At 57.0% G+C, this 23993-nt stretch overlaps 1 protein-coding gene across 1 annotated transcript in view; it reads right to left on the reverse strand.

Moving 5' to 3' along the window:
* DTNB (dystrobrevin beta) overlaps nt 1-23993 on the reverse strand; it is a 177956-nt gene that overhangs the window by 39205 nt on the left and 114758 nt on the right. Inside the window, exon 17 of the mRNA XM_066314554.1 lies at nt 20254-20274. Coding sequence (XP_066170651.1) covers nt 20254-20274 — 21 coding nt within the window. The remainder of the gene's footprint in view (nt 1-20253; nt 20275-23993) is intronic.

Here is a 23993-nt window from a genome sequence, read left to right on the forward strand (position 1 = left end):
CCTACATTTAGAAATTGCCCATTTCTACACTGAATTGGAGAAGTGCTAAAAAGCGGTGGTAGGAGAGCACTTGTCTTCCCGAGGAGTGGAAATGTTTCTGACACTTTGAAAAGGCTGCTTTGAGGAAAAAAAACCCACCTGACTCACGGAAAGAAAGACACCAAAACTACACATTATTGTTCCTTTCGAGAGAAAAGAGGCTGCGCACAGCAACACCCAATTACTGCACAGTCTGAACTCTCTGAGCTTGCAACTCCTGCGTCGCTCCCAAAGCTGCAAGGAAACCACCCAGGAAAGGGGTGGGCAGGGGAGGAATCCCTGGGGCTGGAAAATCCCTCCCAGCCCATCCAGCCCAAGCTGTGCCCCATCCCACCTTGTCCCCCAGCCCAGGGAGCCACCTCCAGGAATTCCATGGGACACCTCCAGGGCTGTTCAGCTCTCCAGAGAGCCGTCCCAGGCAGAGGAGCTCTCCAGAGGCAGCTCAGGGGTGAGCACAGGAGGACCAGGATGCTGCTGCACATTCGGGATGCTCCTGGAGGGACCCACGGCGGCACCCGGGGGAGGAAGGGAGGGAGGAAGGAAGGGAAGAGCAATTCTGGTTCCAAGTGAGCCCCCGGGGCTCCTCTGACGTGTGTGTGTGGAGGAAAGGAAGGTGTGGAGTCATCCCTGGGGGAGAGTGCTGTGGGGTGGTGATGGAAACAACCGCTCAACTGCGCCCGAGGATTAATCATTAATTAATGATGCGGCTTCGGCTGCTGCAGGGGGGGGAAAACACCGGCTGGATTCACAGGCTTGCTCATCTGTTGTTTAACAGGCGGGGAGGAAGTGTGAAAGCAGCTCCAGGGTGCTGCAGGAGCCTTGAAAACGGCAGCTCAAGGCTTGAGCCGGCTGGAAAAGAGGAGAGGAGGGAGCCACTGAAGGCAGAACGTGGGCGGAGGACAGAAAACTCGGGAAAATATTTAAATTCCTCGTGCCTTCCATCATTTCCTGGAACGCTTTCCCGATGTTTTATGCAGTCCTCAAGGCTCTGGAGACCGTGCTGGGGAAGTTGTGTTGCTGGGGCTGAGCAGTGCCAGGGCAGGTGTTGGTGCAGCCCAGGCTGGTGCCAGGGCAGGCAGACCTGTGCCTAGGACAGTGTCACTCCATGGGAACAGGCTCTGGCTGCTCTGGGACAGAGGCTCTCCGGGCACTCCACAAAATGCCACTGGCAGGGCAGGGCCAGGAGCGCTGGGATGGGAGAAATCCTGGGAAAATCCCACTTTTATCCGTGAGGGATGAGGGCCCTGCTGGCACAGGCACCAGGGAGGACACGGAATAACAAATGTGATCACCCCTTCCTCAGCTGAACCCCAGCATCAGGCCTCAATCCTCCCTTCTGGGGCTCCACGGGAGCCTCTGAGCAGGGAAAGAGAGTGTTGGAACCCTGGGAAAACGAGACTTTTAGGCTTTCTGTTCTTTCTGTTCTAGCAGGCACTGACCCTCAAGAAAACACTGCATGGAAAGAGCCAGAGCCGTTTTTCACCTTGTTAACCAGAACTCAGCTTGTGAGACTGTAGCACAGACAGAATGAAAACATCTGAGTCTGAACACGCAAAAACTGTGTCTCTTGACCATTTAATCCCGGCTCTGATAGAAGGAAAGAAGATAAAAACACCACAGTGAAGAGGCCAGAGCGTGGCTGTGACAGTGCCCGGGCTGGGGTCACTTACTGGGGATGGAGGTGGCTCCCACAGGCACAGAACATCCCAGCACCGGCTGGGAAGGGGCCTCAAAGCTCCTTCCATCCCAGCCCTGCCCTGTTGGGACTCTGAAAAGTTAGATTTTAGGACTTTAGTATATAGCAATATCTATGGTGGGAGATGGGGGATTTAGGGCATTCTTCTTCACCTTCCTCTTGGTTTGGGTGTTTTTTTCTAATTGGGTGGAAAAGGTCACATTGTGGTCATTATTGGGTCAAAAGTAATAAATTATAAAGTTGTCACCTCTTTAGTGGGTGATTAGGACTTAAATAACCTTTGGGATGAGTTAGAGGCATCTGTTTTCCCTCCATTTTCTAACCTGCCAGTTAGAGCTCACAGCTCCTGAGGCTCTACTACACATAAGAGTAAGAAACATCTGATCTGAACACAAAACTTCATCTCTTGTGCCATCCAATCACGACCTTGGCAGACAAAGAAGCCAGAACTGTCCACCTTCCACCATCCCAGGTGCTCCCAGCCCTGTCCAGCCTGGCTCAGGCACTGCCAGGGATCCAGGGTGTAGGTGAATCCAGGGACGGCTGGGCCAAGGAATTGTGCCCACCTGGATGTTCTAGAACGTGTGGGGTTATTGCAGGGTCTGGGGTAAAAGGGAAATCCCAAAGAGAGAGGGAGAGGAGAACAGCAGGGTGAGAGCTGAGAGAGCAAAGGGCAGGGGGGAAAAAGCCAGGTCCTTGTTACAATCCATTCTATCTCCTTTTGTGATGAATATTCTAATTTCCAGTGACCAACCAACACCAGACACCAAATCCTATAGAATCTACACCCAGCCTGTAAGAACTGCTCTATCACCATACTGTGTTCTATTTTAAACTCTAAAAACTACTCTTTAAACTTCTGTTTTGCTGCAATTGACCTTTGGATCCCCGAGCCAGCAGAAAGGGATTGTTCAATCCAAAGGGATTCTTCCTGCAGCCAGACCATTGTTTTCAGGTTCTAGAGGAACTAAGACTCAGTATCCTACAACTCAAAGTCAGCTTTCATTTCTATTTCCATTACAGGTTTCATATTTTCAGAATCTTTTGCTAAGCCATCCTATTGATAAGGTTTTCCAGCTGCTCTGGCACCCTGTGCCTCCCTGCCCAGTGCTGGGGACAATGCTGGTGGCTGGGAGTGCCCAGGGCTGGCTCATGCCCAGCTCTCAGCCCCCACGAGAGGGATGGATGGCCACCAGCCTCCCTGGGCAGCTGGGAATGCAGGCGTGTTCCTGGAGAAGCGCTGCTGGATTAATTCCCAGCTTTGGGGGCCTCTGGTGCTTCCCGTGTTTGTGCTGAGATGAGTCTGAGGCCGCACCAAAGACCTAAACCCACACAGAGCCGCCACTGCAGGTGGTTTTCAGCTGTGAAAACAGGCACAGAAGGCAAAATGTCCTCCCCTCTTCCAGAGGAGGTGGATCAGCCATGGGATGGATCTGCTCTGGGTGCTCTCCTCCCTGGCCAGGGAGATCCTGAGGAACACCCTGCTCTCCTCCCCTGGGAGCAAACACAGATATTCCACAGGGGGTGAAGGGCCTGGGATTGCCAGATCCCTGCCCTGAGAACATCCCAAGGCACTGCAGGTGATGCTCCTGAGGTCCAGCACAGGGCAGTGCAGCAAGGACAGCAGGAAACCTCCCTGGCCACAAAGCCTCTGAGGAAACGTTCGCTTTCATGAAAATAAAATGGCAGAAAATGAAGGAGGCAAAGCCCCTGTGGTGGGTCCTGGGCAGCACCACCGAGGCCTGGCCTCACTCTGCTGCTCCAGTGTGTCTCCTCCCAAAGGAGGGAACCCTGCTCAGTGCTGGGATGTTGTGCACAGCTGACAGACGCAGCCAGAGCACTAAAAATAGATCTGCAGCAAGATGGATCACTCACTGGCCACGGCCAGTGATAAATGCAGCCCTAACACGATCGAGAAATGTGGATTTTGCTCTCAATAAACTTAAAGCTACCACGGAATGACAAAACGTGTGCACGGTTTGATTCCTGTACCTCCAAATTTCCCCTGAATGAAGTGGTTAAAAGAGATGAAATGAGCAGTGAGGAGTGTGATGAGCAGGGCACAGCACAGCGAGGAGCGCAGCTGAGGGAAAGCATCCCTCCACTGCTGATGTAAACCCGTCACCTTCCAAAATACACTTTTTCAGCCCTTCCCAGGAAGACTGGGATGAATATTAATTTAGGGGGCTGAGGAGGATGGATGGATGATGGATGGATGGCATGTGTGGCTCTTTGGGTGATTTGGTCTGTGCTTCAGGCAGACACTGAGGGCTCACAGTGCCCTCGGCTCTCATTTCCAGCTCTCACATTTCCAGAGGTGAGCAGCAACCTTCCCGACTTTCCTGTCACACTCAAGGGATTTTGTCATGCTTTTTCTTTTTTGCCATTCCTGGCTCGTCATCATCATCAGCAGCACGAGATGCAGAGGAGCTGCCTGCGAGGGCACTGCCAACCCTTCCCAAAGGCACATCCTGGAATCATCCCGGGGTTCTGCCCCCACAGGCTGAGCCCACGCACGGAGCAGGGAAACGTGAGGGGATGACACAGGCACAGCAGAGCTGCCATCGTCACGGTACACACCTCAGCTCTCCTCCTCCTCCTCCTCCTCCTCCCTGCTCAGCACTTCCAGCGATGCTCAGAGCTCTGCACACACCCCAGTGTTCCGTTCCCAGAGGAGTCCCAGGATCCTGAGGCTGGAAAATCCCAAACAGCCCTGCTCAATCCCCACCTTGTCACTGAGGGACACATCCAGGAATTTCCTGGGACACCTCCAGGGATGGGGATCCCAACCTCCCTGGGCCTGAGCAGCCTTTCCACGGGGAAATTCCTGCTGCTCGGCCAAGGAGGAGGAGGAGGAGGGTGATATTTACCCCGCAGCAATGCCCATGGCCCAGGCTGGCCTTTGGGGTGTGGTTTTGGCACCTCTGGGCAGGACAAAGATCACCACATCACACCTCCAGCGAGAGGCGGAGGATTCAGCAGGGCTCAGAGGAGCCACAGGAGGGACAGAGGAATAGGTGAAGGATTCAGCAGGGCCCAGAGAAACCAGAGGATGGACAGAGGAATAGGTGAAGGATTTCAAGCAGGACCCAGGGAGGCTGAGGAGGGACAGAAGAAGAGATGAAGGATTCAGCAGGGCCCAGAGGAACCAGAGGATGAACAGAAGAGGCAGAGGATCCAGCAGGCCCACAGGAGCCGCAGCACGGGCAGAAGAGATGGAGGATTCAGCAGGCCCACAGGAGCCACAGGACGGGCAGAAGAAGAGATGGAGGATTCAGCAGGGCCCAGAGGAGCCACAGGAGGGCAGAAGAAGAGATGAGGATTCAGCAGGGCCCAGAGGAGCCGCAGGACGGACAGAAGAAGAGATGGAGATCCAGCAGGGCCCAGAGGAGCCGCAGGACGGACAGAATGAAGAGATGGAGGATCCAAGCAGGCCCACAGGAGCCGCAGCACGGACAGAAGAAGAGGCAGAGGATCCAGCAGGCCCACAGGAGCCGCAGGACAGACAGAGATGAAGTGGAGGATTCCGCAGGCCCACAGGCGCCGCAGCAAGGACAGAAGATGAAGTGGAGGATTTAGCAAGGCCCACAGGTAGCCGCAGCACGGACAGAAAGAAGAGATGGAGGATTCAGCAGGGCCCACAGGAGCCGCAGGAGGGACAGAAGATGAGGTGAAGGATTCAGCAGGGCCCAGGGAGGCTGAGGACGACAGAAGAAGAGATGGAGGATCCAGCAGGCCCACAGGAGCCGCAGGATGGACAGAAGAAGAGATGGAGGATCCAGCAGGCCCACAGGAGCCGCAGGATGGACAGAAGAAGAGATGGAGGATCCAGCAGGCCCACAGGAGCCGCAGCACAGACAGAAGATGAAGTGGAGGGTTTAGCAGGGCCCACAGGAGCCGCAGCACGGGCAGAAGAAGAGGCAGAGGATTCAGCAGGGCCCAGAGGAACCAGAGGATGGACAGAAGATGAAGTGGAGGATTTAGCAGGGCCCACAGGAGCCGCAGCACGGGCAGAAGATGAGGTGAAGGATCCAGCAGGGCCCAGAGGAGCCGCAGGAGGGACAGAAGATGAAGTGGAGGATTCAGCAGGCCCACAGGAGCCGCAGGAGGGACAGAAGATGAGGTGAAGGATCCAGCAGGCCCACAGGAGCCGCAGCACGGACAGAAGATGAGGTGAAGGATCCAGCAGGCCCACAGGAGCCGCAGCACGGACAGAAGATGAGGTGAAGGATCCAGCAGGCCCACAGGAGCCGCGGCACGGGCGGCAGCAGCAGCAGCACACGGCCGGGGCCGGCAGCGCCGCTCTCCTGTGCCCGGGCTGTGGGGATGCCGCCGGCCCCACAGCCGCTGCAGCCGTGTGGGCACAGCCCCTTTGATCTCGGGAGGAGCGGCTCTGCTCTAATGCACAACACACGGAGCGCCGGCGGGGCCCGAGCCCCTCCCGGCAGCCGGGGCCCTGCCGAGGGCCGGGAAGGGCCCAGAGAGCAGGGGATAAATGGCCGGGGCCTCAGGGAGAGAGCGCAGGGAGAGAGCACAGGGACAGAGCCCAGGGAGAGCCCAGAGAGAGCCCAGAGAGAGCCCAGAGAGAGCGCAGGGCCGCCGGGGCCCTCCCGGGGCTGTTCTGCCATGGCAAAGGCCGGCAACAGCGGCTGGACACAGGCACAGAGCACAGAGCTCATAACCCACACCGGCACAGAGCACAGAGCCCTCGGCCCATAGCCTACAGCTCATAACCTACAGCTCATAACCCACAGCCCATAGCCCAAACCGGCACAGAGCATAGAGCCCAGAGCACAGAGTACAGAGCCTACAGCCCACAGCCCACAGCCCATAGCCCATAGCTCATAACCCATAGCCCATAGCCCACAGCCCATAGCCTATAGCCCACAGCCCACAGCCCACAGCCCACAGCCCATAGCCCACAGCCCATAGCCTATAGCCCACAGCCCACAGCCCACAGCCCACAGCCCACAGCCCATAGCCCACAGCCCATAGCCCATAGCCCACAGCCCATAGCCCACAGCCCACAGCCCATAGCCCACAGCCCACAGCCCATAGCCCATAGCCCACAGCCCATAGCCCATAGCCCACAGCCCATAGCCCACAGCCCACAGCCCATAGCCCACAGCCCACAGCCCATAGCCCATAGCCCACAGCCCATAGCCCATAGCCCACAGCCCATAGCCCATAGCCCATAGCCCACAGCCCACAGCCCATAGCCCACAGCCCATAGCCACAGCCCACAGCCCACAGCCCACAGCCCATAGCCCATAGCCCACAGCCCATAGCCCACAGCCCACAGCCCACAGCCATAGCCCACAGCCCATAGCCCATAGCCCATAGCCCACAGCCCACAGCCCATAGCCCACAGCCCATAGCCCACAGCCCACAGCCCATAGCCCACAGCCCATAGCCACAGCCCACAGCCCACAGCCCATAGCCCATAGCCCATAGCCCACAGCCCATAGCCCATAGCCCACAGCCCAAATCCCACAGCCCTGGGCCCAGGAGGCTCTGTGGCTGCTGAGGGGAGCACAGACCCCTGCCCTGTGGCAGGAATGTCACCTGTCCTCAGCTTTAACAGGGAAAGTGAGAGCAGGACACTTCACCCCTGAGCAGGAGACAGCAAAAACCCTGGCCCGAGGCGCTGACACTTCTTTTGGATTGAGCATCAGGGAAAAAAAAATGTTTTTCTTCTTTGAAAGGAAAAAAGCCAACTGGGAATAAACCCTGTGGTTTAGCTCTGCCCACAGCAATAGACACTGCTGTTTGGGGCCAGGTTACACAGCCACGGGATGGTTTGGATGGGAAAGGACCTCAAAGCTCATCCAGTGCCATGGCAGGGACACCTCCCAATGTCCCAGGGTCACCTCCCACTGTCCCAGGGTCACCTCCCACTGTCCCAAGTGCTCCAAGCCTCAGTGTCCTTGGCCTTGGGCACTGCCAGGGATCCAGGGGCACTTCTCTGGGCACCCTGTGCCAGCCCTGCCCACCCTCAGACTCTGCTCTCGCATTTCCCATGTCACAGATTCCTGCTGGAGCCCTGGGCACTGAGAATTCCAGATTTCTGTGCTCACTGACCCCCAGCAAACACTGCAGTGACCTGAGGAAAAGGCTCCAAAATGGAGTGAGAGCCCTGGGATTGTGGCTGTGGGGTTGGGATAGAAGTGTGGGATAGCACAGGGTGGGAAACTCAGAGTTTAAGGGTTTAGAATATATAGAAAGCAAGATGGAGGATTTGGGGTGTTTAAGTCTTTCTTTTTCACCTTCTTTTTCATGCTTTCGGGTGGTATTTTGTAACTGGGTGAAGGGGTCCACACTGTGGGCCTTGTGTGGTCAATTATTGGGTTAAGATGTAAATAATATAGGTGTCACCTCGTTATTGGATAGTTTATGCTTCAATAACCTCGGAAAGAGTGAGAGGTACCTCCATTTTCTACCTTGTTAGCTAGAGCTCACAGCCTGTGAGACTGCTAGAGATAAGGATTAACATCCGAGTCCAAACATGAACACTGCATCTCCTGTGCATTAATCCCGGCTCTAACAGGAGAAAAGAAGATAAAAGATGTTTCCAGGCTTAGGGAAGGTTTTTATACAAACCCCCCATTCCCCACATTTATTTTGGGGCATGATGAGATGCTTACTGGTCTAAATTGCTTATCTGAAACCTGCTGGCTCCTGGGCTGTTGTGTGAGCAAGAGCCCTTTCACTGGAATCTGTTCCCAGGAAGAAGCTCCGTGTTCCAGTGGGACAGAGGAACCTGGGCAATTCCTTTGAGCAGTGGGAATTCCTCAACATCCCAGAGGGAGATGGGGCTGGGATAAGGTCCTGCCATCCTGGCAGACAGGCTGGGCTGCCATCTCCAGCCCTGGGGACGTGACTGAACATCCCCCAGCAGCTCCCACCTCCCCAGGGGCCCAGGGACAGTCACCATCATCACCTGCAGGAGCTCTGGAACTCCAAACCCTGCAGTCACACCCGGCTCTTCAGGGCAGCACCGAGCTGGGAGTGACCTTGTGGCCATGGAGCCCGATCTCCTGTCACCTACAGCCACATCAAGCCATCGTGCCTTGTCCTACCACGAGCTTCCTGGGGGATTTTGGGCAGGAATTGTTCCCTGGCAGGGTGGGCAGGGCTGGCACAGGGTGCCCAGAGCAGCTGGGGCTGCCCCTGGATCCCTGGCAGCGCCCAAGGCCAGGCTGGACACTGGGGTTGGAGCCCCTGGGACAGTGGGAGGTGACCCTGGGACAGTGGCAGGTGTCCCTGCCATGGCAGGGGTGACACTGGATGGTTTTTAAGGTCCCTTCCCACCCCCAGCAGTCAGTGATGCCACAGTGCTGATCCCAACACGTGTGAGTGCCCAGAGCATCGCCCCAGCACGGGATTGAGAGCTGCTGGAATTGTGTACCAGAGTTAATCTGGCACAGGATGCAGAGCTGCTGGAATTCTGAAGCCCAGCTCACCTCATGGGCTCGTTAGGGCTGTCAGCAAGGCAGGATTAGGCTGCCAATGAGCTGGAGCTGCTGGAAGCAAACCTGTGATGCCTCCCAATGAGCCCCACGGTGCGGAGGGGCGATGGCTGCTGCTGCTTTCCCAGGCCCAGGAATCCTGGTCTCTTTGAAAGCAGCTCCCTCACCTCCACTTGGTGAAATTCAACAGAGAAACAGGCAGAGAAAGGTAATATTCACCTGAGCAGGGTTTGCATAGAACCATCCACTCATGGAGTGGTTTGGGTGGGAAGGGACCTCAAATCCACCCAGTGTCACCCTCTGCCATGGCAGGGACACCTCCCACTGTCCCAGGGTCACCTCCCACTGTCCCAGGGACACCTCTCAGTGTCCCAGGATCACCTCCCACTGTCCCAGGTGCTCCCACCCCAGTGTCCAGCCTGGCCTTGGGCCCTTCCCCTGAACTACATCAGTTAAAACCCCAAGATTTTCTATTTCTCCGCTGTTCTACTTCTTTGTGGATTTAAGCACATCTGCCTCAGGCTGCTGCCACTGGAGGGATATTTATGGCAGTAAATCACAGGCTAAATCACAAATACGATACGAGCGCTCCTCTGTAAACCCAATTTGGATTACATGACGATTTTGGTTGTTGGGGCAACTTGCATTTCACTTTGATAAATAAAAAAAACCCCGAGAGGCTTGGGGCTGAAAGCATCACGCGAGGCCAGCGCTGCAGCTGGGACTGACACTGCACAGAGGCAGGCTCTGAGGTAGGAAGGACTGTTTTGATGCAGCACCACGGATAAATTGGTTCCAGGTAGAGGCTTTTCCCCTTCCTGTGGCAGGGTGCAGCGTTTCCAGCGGCGTCTGGCTGTGTGCAGGGCTGTGAGTTCCTGACAGCAGGCTGTAAATCCACGCTGTGCAGGAGCCAGCAGGCACCAGGGGAAGTGATCTCCATCCTGCCTGACACCACGGCTGAGCCAGCAGCATCCAGCCTCAGCACTGCCAAAGCCTTCAGTCTGTAATAGTTCTGCCATGGCAAACAGCACCAGGCCTGCACTTTCGGGGTTTCTTTATCTTGCTTCAAATCGGCTCTAACTACAAAAAAAAATCCCAAGAAAAACCCCACAGTTGAAAGGTTTTACTCTTACAGCAGAGCCACAATTGGTCCCATTTGTCAAGGAGATCCTCGGCCAGAGAGGAGACACCCAAACACCTTCAGCCACTGTCCGAGGATGGGGCACAGAGATCTGTCCCTGCCACACCCAGGATGCCTCCAAAGGGCACAATTCCTTCACAAAATTCCTTCACAGAATTCCTTCACCTCAAACCCATCCCACCCCTGCCACGGCAGGGTCACCTCCCAGTGTCCCAGGGTCACCTCCCACTGTCCCAGGGTCGCCTCCCACTGTCCCAGGTGCTCCAACCCCAGTGTCCAGCCTGGCCTTGGGCACTGCCAGGGATCCAGCCCCAGCTGCTCTGGGCACCCTGTGCCAGGGAAGGATTCTTTGGCAGTACCTCATCCAAATTTCCCCTCTTTCAGTGTGAGCCCATCACTTTGTGCCCACTGAACTGTCCCTCTGCATCCCCTGGAAGGTGCCCTGAAGACCCTTCTCTCCCCACGTTCTCAGCTCACTGTGTCTCCCTGCAGCTCTTCCCCCTGCCCCAAGAGTGCAAGAGTGTATTTGTGGGCTGGGGAGGTAAAGAACAAACTGGAGAGGGGCCAAGAAACCAGCGACTTCAAAAAGACAGAAGTTTACACCACAGTGAGTAAAAGAGTGATTTATGCTCTACAGGATCGTTTGGTCGTGTCAGGCCCTACCTCAAGCCTGGTGCTGCACAGAACATGCTTTAACAAGATGTTTCGGGGCTGCCTTTGAAAAAGACAAGCCTCACAAAGAGACGAGGTGGAGAAAGGGACTGTTCCCAGCAGAGGAAAGGGCCAAAGCGGAGCAGTGGAGTCTGTGCAACAGCTGATGAACGGAGCCCCAAATTGCTGCCATCTGTTAGCAACCTTTGCTCGTGAAATGAATTTCATGTGAGGTCAAGAAATCCCAAACTGCCATTTCCTCATTACGATTAATAAGGGCCAGGTGCCACATAAAGCACCAGTGGATCCAGATGTCCTTCACGTGGTTTGATTCCCCTTCCAGGCTGGGTAATGAGCCCAGGGAAACACTGCAGATGCACCCAGAGAAGCACGGTTAATATGAATTCCTCTGCAATCGAATTAGTGGGCACTGGGAGCATTATTCAGCCCGTGGGGTGGGGACAGGTCAGCTCCAGGGATGTTCTCCTGCAGGGACAGCGGTGGGATGGAGATCTGGTGGCTTCTGCTGGATTTTCCAGGACTCTGCATGGAAGGATTTTCGTGAATTTCTTCTAAAGGCCACCAAAAGAGAAGTTTTTGTGCACAGCCCATCCCAAGGCCAGGTTGGACATTGGGCCTTGGAGCACCCTGGGACAGAGGAAGGTGTCCCTGCCATCACTGGATGGGATTTAAGGTCCCTTCCCACCAAAACCATCCTGTGGACTCTAGAAGCAATCCCTTCTCCAGGTGACAGCAAAGGCTCTCCCTTGAATTTCCCCAACACCTCAGTGGACGTTCCTGAGCACCTGAAAACGCCTCTGAGAGGCTCTGTCCCTGGAGCAGACACAATTCCACACCGAGCGGGGCGGAAACTCTGGGGTTTTCAGCTCTGGGGGTCGATGAAGATTAAAAGGCTGTGGAAAAGCTGCTGCTCTCCACTCGTGGCACCACCAGGAGTATTTTGGGTGCCAGGCTGGTGCCTCAGGCCAGCAGCAGCAGTCAGGGGCTGCAGGGAGCTCAGCAGGAGGAGGAGCTGTCTGTGCTCCAACAGCCCGGTTACGTGCTGGAGCTCTTGACTGCAGAGTGAGGAAAGCATTGTTTCAGAAGAGTCAGCATGGCTCTGAAATCCAGCAGGGAAGCAATAAATATTTCACATCCTGGACTGCATGAGGGGATCCTTTAACCACTTACAGCCCGTGCCCAGAGAGGATTCACAGCAGAGGAGACGGTTCCAGAGTTCTGCCAAACTCCTCAGTGGTGTCGCATTTCCCAGGGCCCAACAAACAGCAAGGAACAGCAGATCTTGCCAAGACAAAGACAAATCCCTGCAGAACGTCTCCCCAGTCATCCCAGTGATCTCCCCACGACAGAACCACGACGGTGACAGGCTCAGGAATATCTGTCCCCAAACGTGCCAACAAATGACTCGTGGAAACGTCAGAGGGAAATGACAAACGTCACCAGGACAGCACAGCAAATCCTCAGGGACAGGGGACAAAGGGTGGGGACACATGGAATGGGAGAGTATCTGCAACAAAAATCCCACTCTGATCCTGCCACTGAGATCTTCAGTGGGGATAAAATCCCCAAGGCCAGGCTGGACACTGGGGTTGGAGCACCTGGGACAGTGGGAGGTGGCCCTGGGGCAGTGGGAAGTGTCCCTGGGGCAGTGGGAGGTGTCCCTGCCATGGCAGGGGTGACACTGGCTGGGCTCTGAGGTCCCTCCCAACCCAAACCAGTCTGGGATTTGCTGATTCCTACAAGATCAACTGAAGCAGTGGATTCCTGGTTGTGAATTCTCAGTGGCTCTGCAGGGACGCTGCCTTTGGCCCATTCCTCCTGCTCCTGGTGTGTCAGTGATGCTGCAGCCACAGGGGCTCCTGGCTTCGGGGAATTCCTGCCTCTTCCCTGCTCCGAGGTCAGGGTGCTCAAAGCCAGGAGATGTTGGTGAAGTCTCACTCTGAATTTTGTTCCCCTTATCCATTACAAACCCAGGAGATGTTGGTGAAGTCTCACTCTGAATTTTGTTCCCTTTATCCATTACAAACCCAGGAGATGTTGGTGAAGTCTCACTCTGCAGTTTATTATCCATTACAAACTCAGGAGACGTGAGCTCTCTCTAACAAGTTGGGAAAGTGAGCTGAAATTGGGGCTGTTTAATCCAAATTATCCAATCAACAGCTGACATCTCTATTATTTATGCTTCTAATCCAACTGTGATCACCCCAAACCTGCAATGCAAACCTCCTTCACCCAACTGCACAAAACCACCCAGAATCGTGAAGAAGGAGGAAGAAAAAGGTGCAAAACCACAACTAATGCACAGCCCAAGTTCTCCATCTCGGCTCCCACAGATCACCACACACCAAAATCTCAAACCCAAGTGTTTCACCCTGTGAGATCACACAGTGATCACAGACCATCCAAACCACACTGACACTGCTCCAGGGCTATCACTCAACTTTGGAAGCCTTTTCCAAGGCCTCAGGTCAAACGAGGTGTTTGCTTGAGGGCTGGCACACCCTTCAGTTCAGAAAACCTGAAGGTTTCAGCCCTGGAGCTCCAGCAGTGGCCCAGCCCTTTCCCAGGAGAGCTGTGCCTGAGCAGGGGAACGTTCCAGGCTGCCTCTGCTGCCCCAGACAGCTCCCTGTGACACACTGCGAGCCCTGGGCAGGCCACAGGCAGAGCTGGGGAGTCGGAGAGGCACTGAAATGGCTGAGAAGGGGCATTTCCCCAAAAAGGAGCTGGTGCCTGGACCCCTCCCGGAGCCTGCCCTGGCTCCGTGGTCCCTGGGGCTCAGCCTGGTCACAGGCACGGGGACAGCTCAGCCCAGTGCCTCCAGAGCTGCCCCAGGCACCTCCAGCCCCAGGTGAGCTCCAGAGCTGTTCTCAGTCACCTCCAGCCCCAGGTGAGCTCCAGAGCTGCCCCAGGCACCTCCAGCCCCAGGTGAGCTCAGCCCTGAGCACAGCCACGCCTGGGATGCTGAGGGCTGCTGGGGCACAGTGTGGAGTAACACGGGGATGGAATGGTTTGGGTGGGAAGGGACCTCAAAGATCACCTTGTTCTGTCCCCTGCCATGGCAGGGACACCTCCCACTGTCCCAGGGACACCTCCCATTGTCCCAGGGTCACCTCTCAGTGTCCCAGGGCCACCTCCCACTGTCCCAGGGTCACCTCCCACTGTCCCAGGGTCACCTCCCACTGTCCCAGGTGCTCCAACCCCAGTGTCCAGCCTGGCCTTGGGCACTGCCAGGGATCCAGGGGCAGCCCCAGCTGCTCTGGGCACCCTGTGCCAGCCCTGCCCACCCTGCCAGGGAACAATTCCTGCCCCAGAGCCCATCCAGCCCTGCCCTGGGCACTGGGAAGCCATTCCCTGGCTCTTGTCCCTTATCCAAAGTCCATCCCCAGGTTTCCTGGAGCCCCTTTGGGCGCTGGAAGGGCTCTAGAGGTGCTGAAGTCCCTGCAGTGGGGAGGTTGGCACGCTGCTGGGACACCCTGTGTCACCCTGTGTCACCCTGCCATGGCCAGCCCTGGGCTCTGCTGCTGCCAGGGGCTGCCAAAAGAAGAGCAAACAGCCTGTGTTTGTCCATCCTGAAGAGTCAGACCACAAGCCCTGCACCCACATCACCCCCAGCTCCCACACAGCCCCAGGAGATCTGTGTCCTCTCGTGGGGAATACTGAACACTGCCGTGGGCTCTCGGGGCTCCTGGAGCCCCCTGGGCACATCACCAAACCCCGTAACCAGCCCTAAAACACCCACAGGAGCTGCAGCTCCTGGTGGGAACCCTCACACTGCTCCTTTCCCCATCCTCATTCCACAAAGAACCGACCAGAAAAAGGCCAAACCAAAGAGAAACCTCCAGAGGGAGAAGGTGGAACCATTCCCAGGCAGCTCCTGGCAGGGGAGGTGGTTAGGAAACGGAGCCCACCCCTCAGCTGCCTTGGGAAGTCCTGCCCAAGGGTTTCTCCCCGTGTCCAGGCAGAGCCTGAGCCTGCAGCTCTGTGCCAGCAGCACTTGGCACAGCCACGGCAGGCCTGGGGAGGCAAAAAGTGAACAAACTGCGGCCTGTTTGTGGCTGAGTGATCCAAAGGGTGATTAAGGGCACAGGAATGTGATTGAGGGAAGGCATGAATGGAGCAGAGGCCGAGCTGCCTCCTGCCTGTTCCCCACTGCAGCACAAACCCGGGCACTCCTGCCCAGCCTGGGAGTCACCTCTGGCCACTGCAGAGCACGACCGAGCCAGCCAGGGCTGTTGGGACACAGCTCAGGACATTCCCAGCTCTGTTCCCAGCACAGCTCTGGGAGGCTCCGGAGTCCCAGGATCCCTGAGGCTGGCAAAGCCCCCCCAGCCCATGGAGTCCCCACTGTGAGTGATCCCCACGGTGTCCCCAGGCCAGAGCACTGTGTGTCACCTCCAGGGCTCTGAGTCCCCTGCTGCTCCTTGGCCGAGCTGGATGCAGAAGGCAGCAGCAGGTTCTGAAGGGACACCAGAGGCTCAGGGAATTCCCTGGCAGCTCGGGAATTCTCTCACAGGGCTCCCAGCCCTTGGGAAGGACGCCTCAGGCCAGTTTTTGGCTCATCCAGGGGCTGGGAAGGTCTCCTCTAAACACCCAGCCTGAACCCAGCAGGAAAACGGGAACTCCTGGCTCCCTCTCCGTGGGGCTGAGGAGAATCTCTCCCGTGGATCCACGGGACCTGGGTGAGCAGAGATCCACTTCTGCTGCTGGGTGACACAGCCCTGAGCCCCTGTGCTCTGCTGCCACCGTCTCCTGAGGGAGGAGATCCCATCCCAGCCTCCCAGCCTGGAGCTGTTCCTGTGCCTGTCTGCCCTCAGGGACGCTGCTCTGGGGTGGTTTTGGGGCCGAGGACACCACCCCTGGGATGCACATCCCGGGGAATCCCTGCAATGTTCCTCCAGACACCACAGCTCCGGCTGCTGCTCCTCCCACGGGCCAACAAAGAGGTTTTAATGTTCAGCACATTGTCCCCAGCTGGGACGTGGGGAGGCTCCTGGTGGGAATGAGCATTTCCCATCAATGGTGGGGAGCCCCAGGGTGGATGGAATGTCACTGCCACCATCTCCCCACTGCTCTGCTCCTCCAGGACACCGCGGCCCGAGCCTCGGTGGAAGAGCAGCTCTGGGCACGGGGCTCAGGGGCTCCTGCACTCCCCTGTCATGTCAGGAATGGTGTCCTCGTCCTGCTGGGAATTCCTGACAACCTTCCCTGAATTCCTGACCAGGGCAGGAGCTGCAGCCCCAGCAGAGCTCAGGGATTCCCAGAGGAGATCTGCTGCTCTTCATCTGCTGCTCCTAACCCACAATTTCTCCATCCACCTTCAGCCCTGACAGGACTCAGAGCCATCACACCTGGCCAGGGGCTGAGGGGACCCTCAGCTCCCTGAGACCCCTGAACCTTCTCCTGCACAGCAGCCAGAGCTGCTCCACGTCCCCCTGACCCAAGGGCAGGCTGGCCAGGGCTGGAACAAGCTGGGATGGTGGGAGGTGTCCCTGCCCAGGGCTGGGGATGGAACCAGCTGAGCCCCGAGGTCCTTCCCACCCAGAGCAGCCTGGTTTTTCACATTTTCACGTTTTCCTGGCCATGTTCTGGACACAAGAGGGGTGTGAGGGCTCTCCAGAGCTGCTTCTCCAGGCTGGGGCTTGGGGGAGTTTCTCAGCCTGCCCTGGGATTTCCAGCCTTTCCACAGGGAGCAGCTCAGGCCACGCACAGCAAGGAGGGAAAGTTTCAGTTCCTGCAGACCAGCAACGTGTCCAAATCTGCTTTTCTTGAGTTTCACATCAGTTCTGCTCCTCCACTCCTGATTGCAGAGGGCTGGGCCTGCATGGAGTGTCACTGTCTCTCAGTTTGGGCTCTCCATCCTCTGACACAGGGAAAACAGGGATGTGGAACTGCTCACTCCCTTCCCTGAGCTCACACTGACCTTCTCCTGTAGCCCCAATCCTGAGGAAAGGCCAGCACAGGAGAATGGAGCTGCCCCAAAGCTGAGCCTTTCCCTGCAGAGGATCATCCCTGGGAGAGGAGGAGGACACTCTGCACGGCCCTCCACTGGCACAGCAGCTGGAGAACAGAGGTTTGGGGGTTCTCCTTCCCCCAGGACACTCCCTGAGGCTCCTGCCCCCTGCTGCAGCCTGGGCCCTTCAATAAACTGAACTAATCCCTTCTGCCAGGGGCCTCAGCAAACCCAGGGGGGACAAATTCTTCTCTGGGAGGGTGGGGAGGGGCTGGGCTGGAACTCCCAGAGCAGCTCTGGCTGCCCCTGGATCCTGGCAGTGCCCAAGGCCAGGCTGGACACTGGGGTTGGAGCATCTGGGACAGTGGGAGGTGACCCTGGGACACTGGGAGGTGTCCCTGCCACGGCAGGGGTGGGACATTATGAGCTTTAAGGCCCCTTCCCACCCAAACCATTCCCAGATTCCATGATTCCCCAATGATGCGCTGGGCTCCAGTGGAAGGTGCCCACCCATCACCACCTCGGACAGGCAACAGAACAGCAGCAAAAACCCACCCAGGAGTCACCAAAGCCAGCAAAACCCACCCAGGACCAGCAAAAACCCACCCAGGATCACCAAAGACAGCAAAAAAACACCCAGGACCAGCAAAGGCAGCAAAAACCCACCCAAGAGTCACCAAACACAGCAAAAACCCACCCGGGACCAGCAAAAACCCACCCATGATTTGTAAAGACAGGAAAAAACCCACCCAGGACCAGCAAAAACCCACCCGGGACCAGCAAAAACCCACCCAGGAGTCACCAAAAACCCACCCAGGAGTCACCAAAGGCCAGTAAAAACCCACCCAGGACCAGCAAAAACCCACCCAAGAGTCACCAAACACAGCAAAAACCCACCCAGGATCACCAAAGGCAGCAAAAATCCACCCAGGACCAGCAAAAACCCACCCAAGAGTCACCAAAAACCCACCCAGGAGTCACCAAAAGCAGCAAAAGCCCACCCAGGACCAGCAAATCCCCACCCAGGACCAGCAAAAACCCACCCAGGAGTCACCAAAGGCAGCAAAAACCCACCCTGGACCAGCAAAAACCCACCCAGGATCACCAAAGACAGCAAAAATCCACCCAGGACCAGCCGAACCCCACCCAGGACCAGGCAAAAGCAGCAAAAACCCACCCAGGACCAGCAAAAACCCACCCAGGAGTCACCAAACACAGCAAAAACTCACCCAGGAGTTACCAAAGGCCAGCAAAAACCCACCCAGGACAAGCAAAAACCCACCCAGGAATCACCAAAGGCCAGTAAAAACCCACCCAGGACCAGCAAAAACCCACCCAGGATCAGCAAAGACAGCAAAAAAAACACCCAGGACCAGCAAAAACCCACCCAGGATCAGCAAAGGCAGCAAAACCCACCCAGGACCAGCAAAAACCCACCCTGGACCAGCAAAAACCCACCCAGGAGTCACCAAAGGCCAGTAAAAACCCACCCAGGACCAGCAAAACCCACCCAGGATCAGCAAAGACAGCAAAAAAAACACCCAGGACCAGGAAAAACCCACCCGGGACCAGCCAAAAACCCACCCCAGAGTCACCAAACACAGCAAAAACCCACCCAGGACCAGCAAAAACCCACCCAGGAGTCGCCAAAAGCAGCAAAAACTTATCCAGGAGTTACCAAAGGCCAGCAAAAACCCACCCAGGACCAGCAAAAACCCACCCAGGAGTCGCCAAAAACCCACCCAGGATTGGCAAAGACAGCAAAAACCCCACTCAGGAAAAGCAAAAACCCACCCAGGATCACCAAAGACAGCAAAAATCCACCCAGGACCAGCAAAACCCCACCCAGGCCCATCCAAACCCACCCGGGCCCATCCAAACCCACCCGGGCCCACCCGAGGCACTCCCAGCACACACAGACCGGAGGCTCCCAGCTCTCGGTGCCAGTCCCCGATGTCATTCCCCCAGAGGGGTGCCCGGGGCTGTGCCCACACAGCGCTGCCCACGGGACAGGCCCACGGGACAGGCCCACGGGAGGAGATACCCATGGAGAGATGCCCACGGGAGGAGACACCCACGGGAGATACCCGTGGGAGGAGATGCCCACGGAGATGTCCCCCGGGAGGAGATGCCCGTGGGAGATGCCCGCGGGAGGAGATGCCCACGGGAGGAGATGCCCACGGAGAAATGCCCACGGGAGGAGATACCCGTGGGAGGAGATGCCCACGGGAGGAGATGCCCACGGAGATGTCCCCCGGGAGATGCCCACGGGAGGAGATGCTCACGGGAGGAGATACCCGTGGGAGGAGATGCCCACGGGAGGAGATGCCCACGGAGATGCCCAGGTGATGCCCCCAGGAGATGTCCCCAGGAGATGCCCACGGGAGGAGATACCCACGGAGATGCCCACGGGAGGAGATGCCCGTGGGAGGAGATGCCCACGGAGATGCCCAGGGAGATGCCCACGGGATGAGATGCCCACGGAGATACCCGTGGGAGGAGATACCCGTGGGAGGAGATGCCCACGGGAGGAGATACCCGTGGGAGGAGATGCCCACGGGAGGAGACGCCCACGGGAGATACCCGTGGGAGGAGATGCCCACGGGAGGAGATACCCACGGGAGGAGACGCCCACGGGAGACACCCACGGGAGGAGACACCCACGGGAGGAGACACCCCCGGAGATTCCCGTGCCGGTGCCGGCGCTGAGCCCCGAGCGCCCACCCCCGGGCGGATCGGGCCGAGGCCGGGCGCAGGGCTCCCTCTGCTGTGGATCCCCGACCCAACAGCCCGGAGCCGGGAATCCAACCGCCCCAAGGTGTCCTTGTCCTTGTCCCTGTCCCCGCTCCGGGCTGTGCCTCCCGCTGCTCCGGGAGCGCTCGGGATGTGCGCCCACAACCGCAATATTAACGCGTTAATTAACTTGTGCACCAACTTGTACGAGGCAAGGATTCCCGAAGGACAGCAGAACTCCCTCGGCACCGATCCTCCCCAGTATCTCCCAGCAGGATGCCGACTGGGGTTTTATGAGCATCACCCCACCAAAGGTGGGAAACCAGCAAAAACCAGCACAAACCGGGCAAAAACCCAGTTCAGGCCGCGGCAATGAGCTGCCCGGGAGGGTTAATCCGGGCTGACACAGGCCGGCCCCTGCTCCACCTCCCGAGCACAAAACCCCCGTTCCCAGCGTTTGTCCGCACACGAGCCAACGGACACAAAATGGATTTCGTGCAGCAAGAAACGGGGAAAAAAATGTCACATCACCCACAAAGTGAAGTCAACTTACTGCCTGCTTCTGCTCCTCTTCCTGGCGACGGCCACGAGGAAAAGGTGGAGAGAGAGAGAGGGGAAAGATTAATTACCACGTGAAAAAGCTGATTTGCACACAAAATACACAGCGAAAGGACAGAGGATGGGGCCGGGGACAGAGTGAGAGCCGCGGTGGTTCCTGCCTGGGAGAGGACAAAATCCACGGAAAAAATGGGAATTCCTGAGGAAACTCTGCCCTGGGTGGCATTTCGTTCACTCCCTGGGAAGGCAGGACACAGGACAGCAGGGCTGTGACATCTGTCCCTCTCCGGGGGCCTCTGCTGGTGGCTGCAGTGGGACAATGACACGGGCACAGGAGCAGGGACCCCAGGTCCAGGACATCACCCCCAGGGGTGGCTGCTGATGGGGACAGGACCTTTGTTGGTGGCCACAGTGGGACAATGACACGGGCACAGGAGCAGGGACCCAGGGCCCAGGACAGCACCTCCAGGGGTGGCTGCTGCTGGGGACAGGACCTTGGCTGGCCTCGGGCTGCCCCAGGGGAAGATGTCCCTGTCCTCTGTGCTCCTTTCCAGCCCTGAGCCCCCAGAGCCATCCCCAGCAGGCTGGGAGTGCCCTGGGCAGTGTCCCCACAGCCATGGGTCACCTCTGGGCACTCGGGGACTGTGCCAGGTCTGGGAGGGGACAGCCCAGGGGCTGAGCGAGGGGACAGAGGCAGGGAGAGCAGCTCCTGCGCCGCAGTGCCTCAGGGCACATCCCTCCTCACTTGGAGGATTAAAAGGTGAGCTCTCGGGGAGTTTGTCCCCTTCGGAAGCAGGGAAATGTGCCCTGTGTTGTGGGCTGGGGGAGGCACACGCTGCCTTCAGCTCCGGGAGAACGGCTGGGAATGAGGGAAATGTCACCCAGCCCAGAGTTCCCTGGGAAATTCGGATTTTTCCGCGGATTTTGGCCTCTCCCAGACAGGAGCCACCACGGGGCTGAGCCTGTGGGTGACACCAGGGCTGCTGGTGACCCCTGGTCTGTCCCAAAGCAGCAATTCCAGCCCTTCCAGGGGATTCCCTCCACCCTTGCAGCTCAGGGGGGAGCACAGCCCCCCAGAAATCCAGGTCATGGCATTAAAACTGGGGGGATAAAAGCTCCTTCTGGCCTGGAAATCCACGACCCCATTTATCAACCTCCCCTGGCTGATCTCCCATCTGAGCAGGATTAACCAGAACCTTTCCCTTAATTTAAAGCAGCTTCTTCCCGCTGACCACTGAAAGCTGGTTTCCCAGCCAGCCCTGCAGAGGAGCCTGGCAACAGAATCCCGTGGCTTTGAGCAGACATTTCTGGGGTTTTCTCCCAGGACCTGGGCTTCCTTCAGCTGTGCCTGTGCTGCTGTTTGGCAGATGTGGGGTCTGGGGGGCTCAGTGCCCTCCCCACATCCCCAAATCCCAAATCCCACCCCGTGCCTCCCACCGGAGCCAGGGCAGGGAAAAGATCCTCAGTTATCTCCACTCCACCAAAAAAAAAAAAGCTGTTAGGTTGAAAAAGGAGGCCGTGGCAGGGAGCAGGGATGTGCAGAAGGCCCCTGAGGAGGGCCAGAGCTGCCTGGGGCTGGGCAGGGCAGGGCTAAACCACCGCGGGGCCGCCAGGAAATCACCAGGCAGCAAATGGAAGCAGAGCAATGGGATCTGGCGGCTGGTTTTCCGTGGAGCTGCCACTGACAGCCCTGGGAGGAGCAGGCAGAGGTCCCCAGGGAGTGCCCATCACAGGCAGGGCACTGCAGGAGATGCTCAGTGAGGGGGAGGATGAGCCAAGGCTGGATGGAGCCACGGTGCCAGGGTGCTTTGGGTGGGCAGGGACCTGAAATCCCACCTGAAATCCCAGGGCAGGGACACCTCCCACCATCCCAGGACTGAAATCCCACCTGAAATCCCAGGGCAGGGACACCTCCCACCATTCCTGACCTGAAATCCCAGGGCAGAGACACCTCCCACCATCCCAGGACTGAAATCCCACCTGAAATCCCAGGGCAGAGACATCTCCCACCATCCCTGACCTGAAATCCCACCTGAAATCCCAGGGCAGGGACACCTCCCACCATCCCAGGACTGAAATCCCAGGGCAGGGACATCTCCCACCATCCCTGACCTGAAATCCCAGGGCAGGGACACATCCCACCATCCCTGATCTGAAATCCCAGGGCAGGGACACCTCCCACCATCCCAGGACTGAAATCCCAGGGCAGGGACACCTCCCACCATCCCTGACCTGAAATCCCAGGGCAGGGACATCTCCACCATCCCAGGACTGAAATCCCAGGGCAGGGACACCTCCCACCATCCCAGGACTGAAATCCCATGAAATTCCCATTAATTCCCTGGACAGAAGTGTCACTCCCTGGGGATGATTTGTGGCAAATATTCAAAAACCCCAAGACTGACTCAATTGCAGTGGCCTGGGCAGGTCCCTGGGAGGGCCCAGGAACATCAGGGCAGGACCCTGGGGGGAGTTCAATTAATTCTGCACAAACCACCAGAAATGGTCAGAGATCACAAAAATTAGATGTTCAAAACATACAGAAATCACAGGACCAGAAGGGTCAGAAATCAGAGAAATGAGATGTTCAGAAAGTACAGAATCAGAGTGGTCAGAAATCACAGAAATGAGATGTTCAAGAAGTACAGAAATCACAGAATGGTCAGAAATCACAGAACTGGAATGGTCAGAAATCACAAAAATTAGATGTTCAAAAAGTACAGAATCAGAGTGATCAGAAATCACAGAATGGGAACAGAAATCACAGAATGGTCAGAAATCACAGAAATGAGATGTTCAAGAAGTACAGAAATCACAGAACTGGAATGGTCAGAAATCACAGAATGGGAGTAGAAACCACAGAACCAGAGTGGTCAGAAATCACAGAACCAGAAGTGTCAGAAATCACAGAAGCAGAAGGGTCAGAAATCACAGAAATGAGATGTTCAAAAAGTACAGAAGCAGAAGGGTCAGAAATCACAGAATGGGAACAGAAATCACAGAATGGGAACAGAAATCACAGAACCAGAGTGGTCAGAAATCACAGAACTGGAATGGTCAGAAATCCCAGAAGCAGAAGTGTCAGAAATCCCAGAAGCAGAGCGGTTTGGTTGGAAGGAACCCTATTCCAGGCCCTTTCCCTGCTCTGGGTGCAGCCACCAGAGCGTGGGGAGACGGTGAACCTGCAGAGGACAGCTCTGGATGGGCTCCCCTGGATCCATGGAATGTCCTGGGCTGGGGGGGACCCACAGGGATCACACAGTGCCACCCCTGGCGCTGCACAGACCCCCCAAACCCCACCCTGGCATCCCTGGAGCGGTGTCCAAACCGTCCTGGAGCTCTGGGGACATTCCCTGGGGAGCCTGGGCAGTGCCAGCAGCTCTGGGGGAAAAACCTTTCCCTAAAATCCATCCCAAACGCCCCTGGCCCAGCTCCAGCCCTGCCCTGTCCCTGTCCCTGTCACAGCAGAGATCAGAGCTGCCCTCAGGGGAAGCTGCTGACACCCACAAGGTCCTTCCTCCCTCTCCTTTTCTTCAGAGAGGGATTTGAGGCCCCAAACCCTGAGGCAAGATGAGCTGGGTGAGCTGAATCCAGCCCTAAATGGTGAAACGAAGGCAGCATTAAAAATGTAAAAAAAAAAACTGCATAAGAAAATGGAAAAAAAAAAAAAAACCATAAAAGCTTAACAGCTGCTGTAAATTATACATGGACAGTTTTGAAGACCTCCGAGTGATG

This window comes from Sylvia atricapilla, chromosome 3 (assembly GCF_009819655.1).
Source record: "Sylvia atricapilla isolate bSylAtr1 chromosome 3, bSylAtr1.pri, whole genome shotgun sequence".
Classification (NCBI taxonomy): Eukaryota; Metazoa; Chordata; class Aves; order Passeriformes; family Sylviidae; genus Sylvia; species Sylvia atricapilla.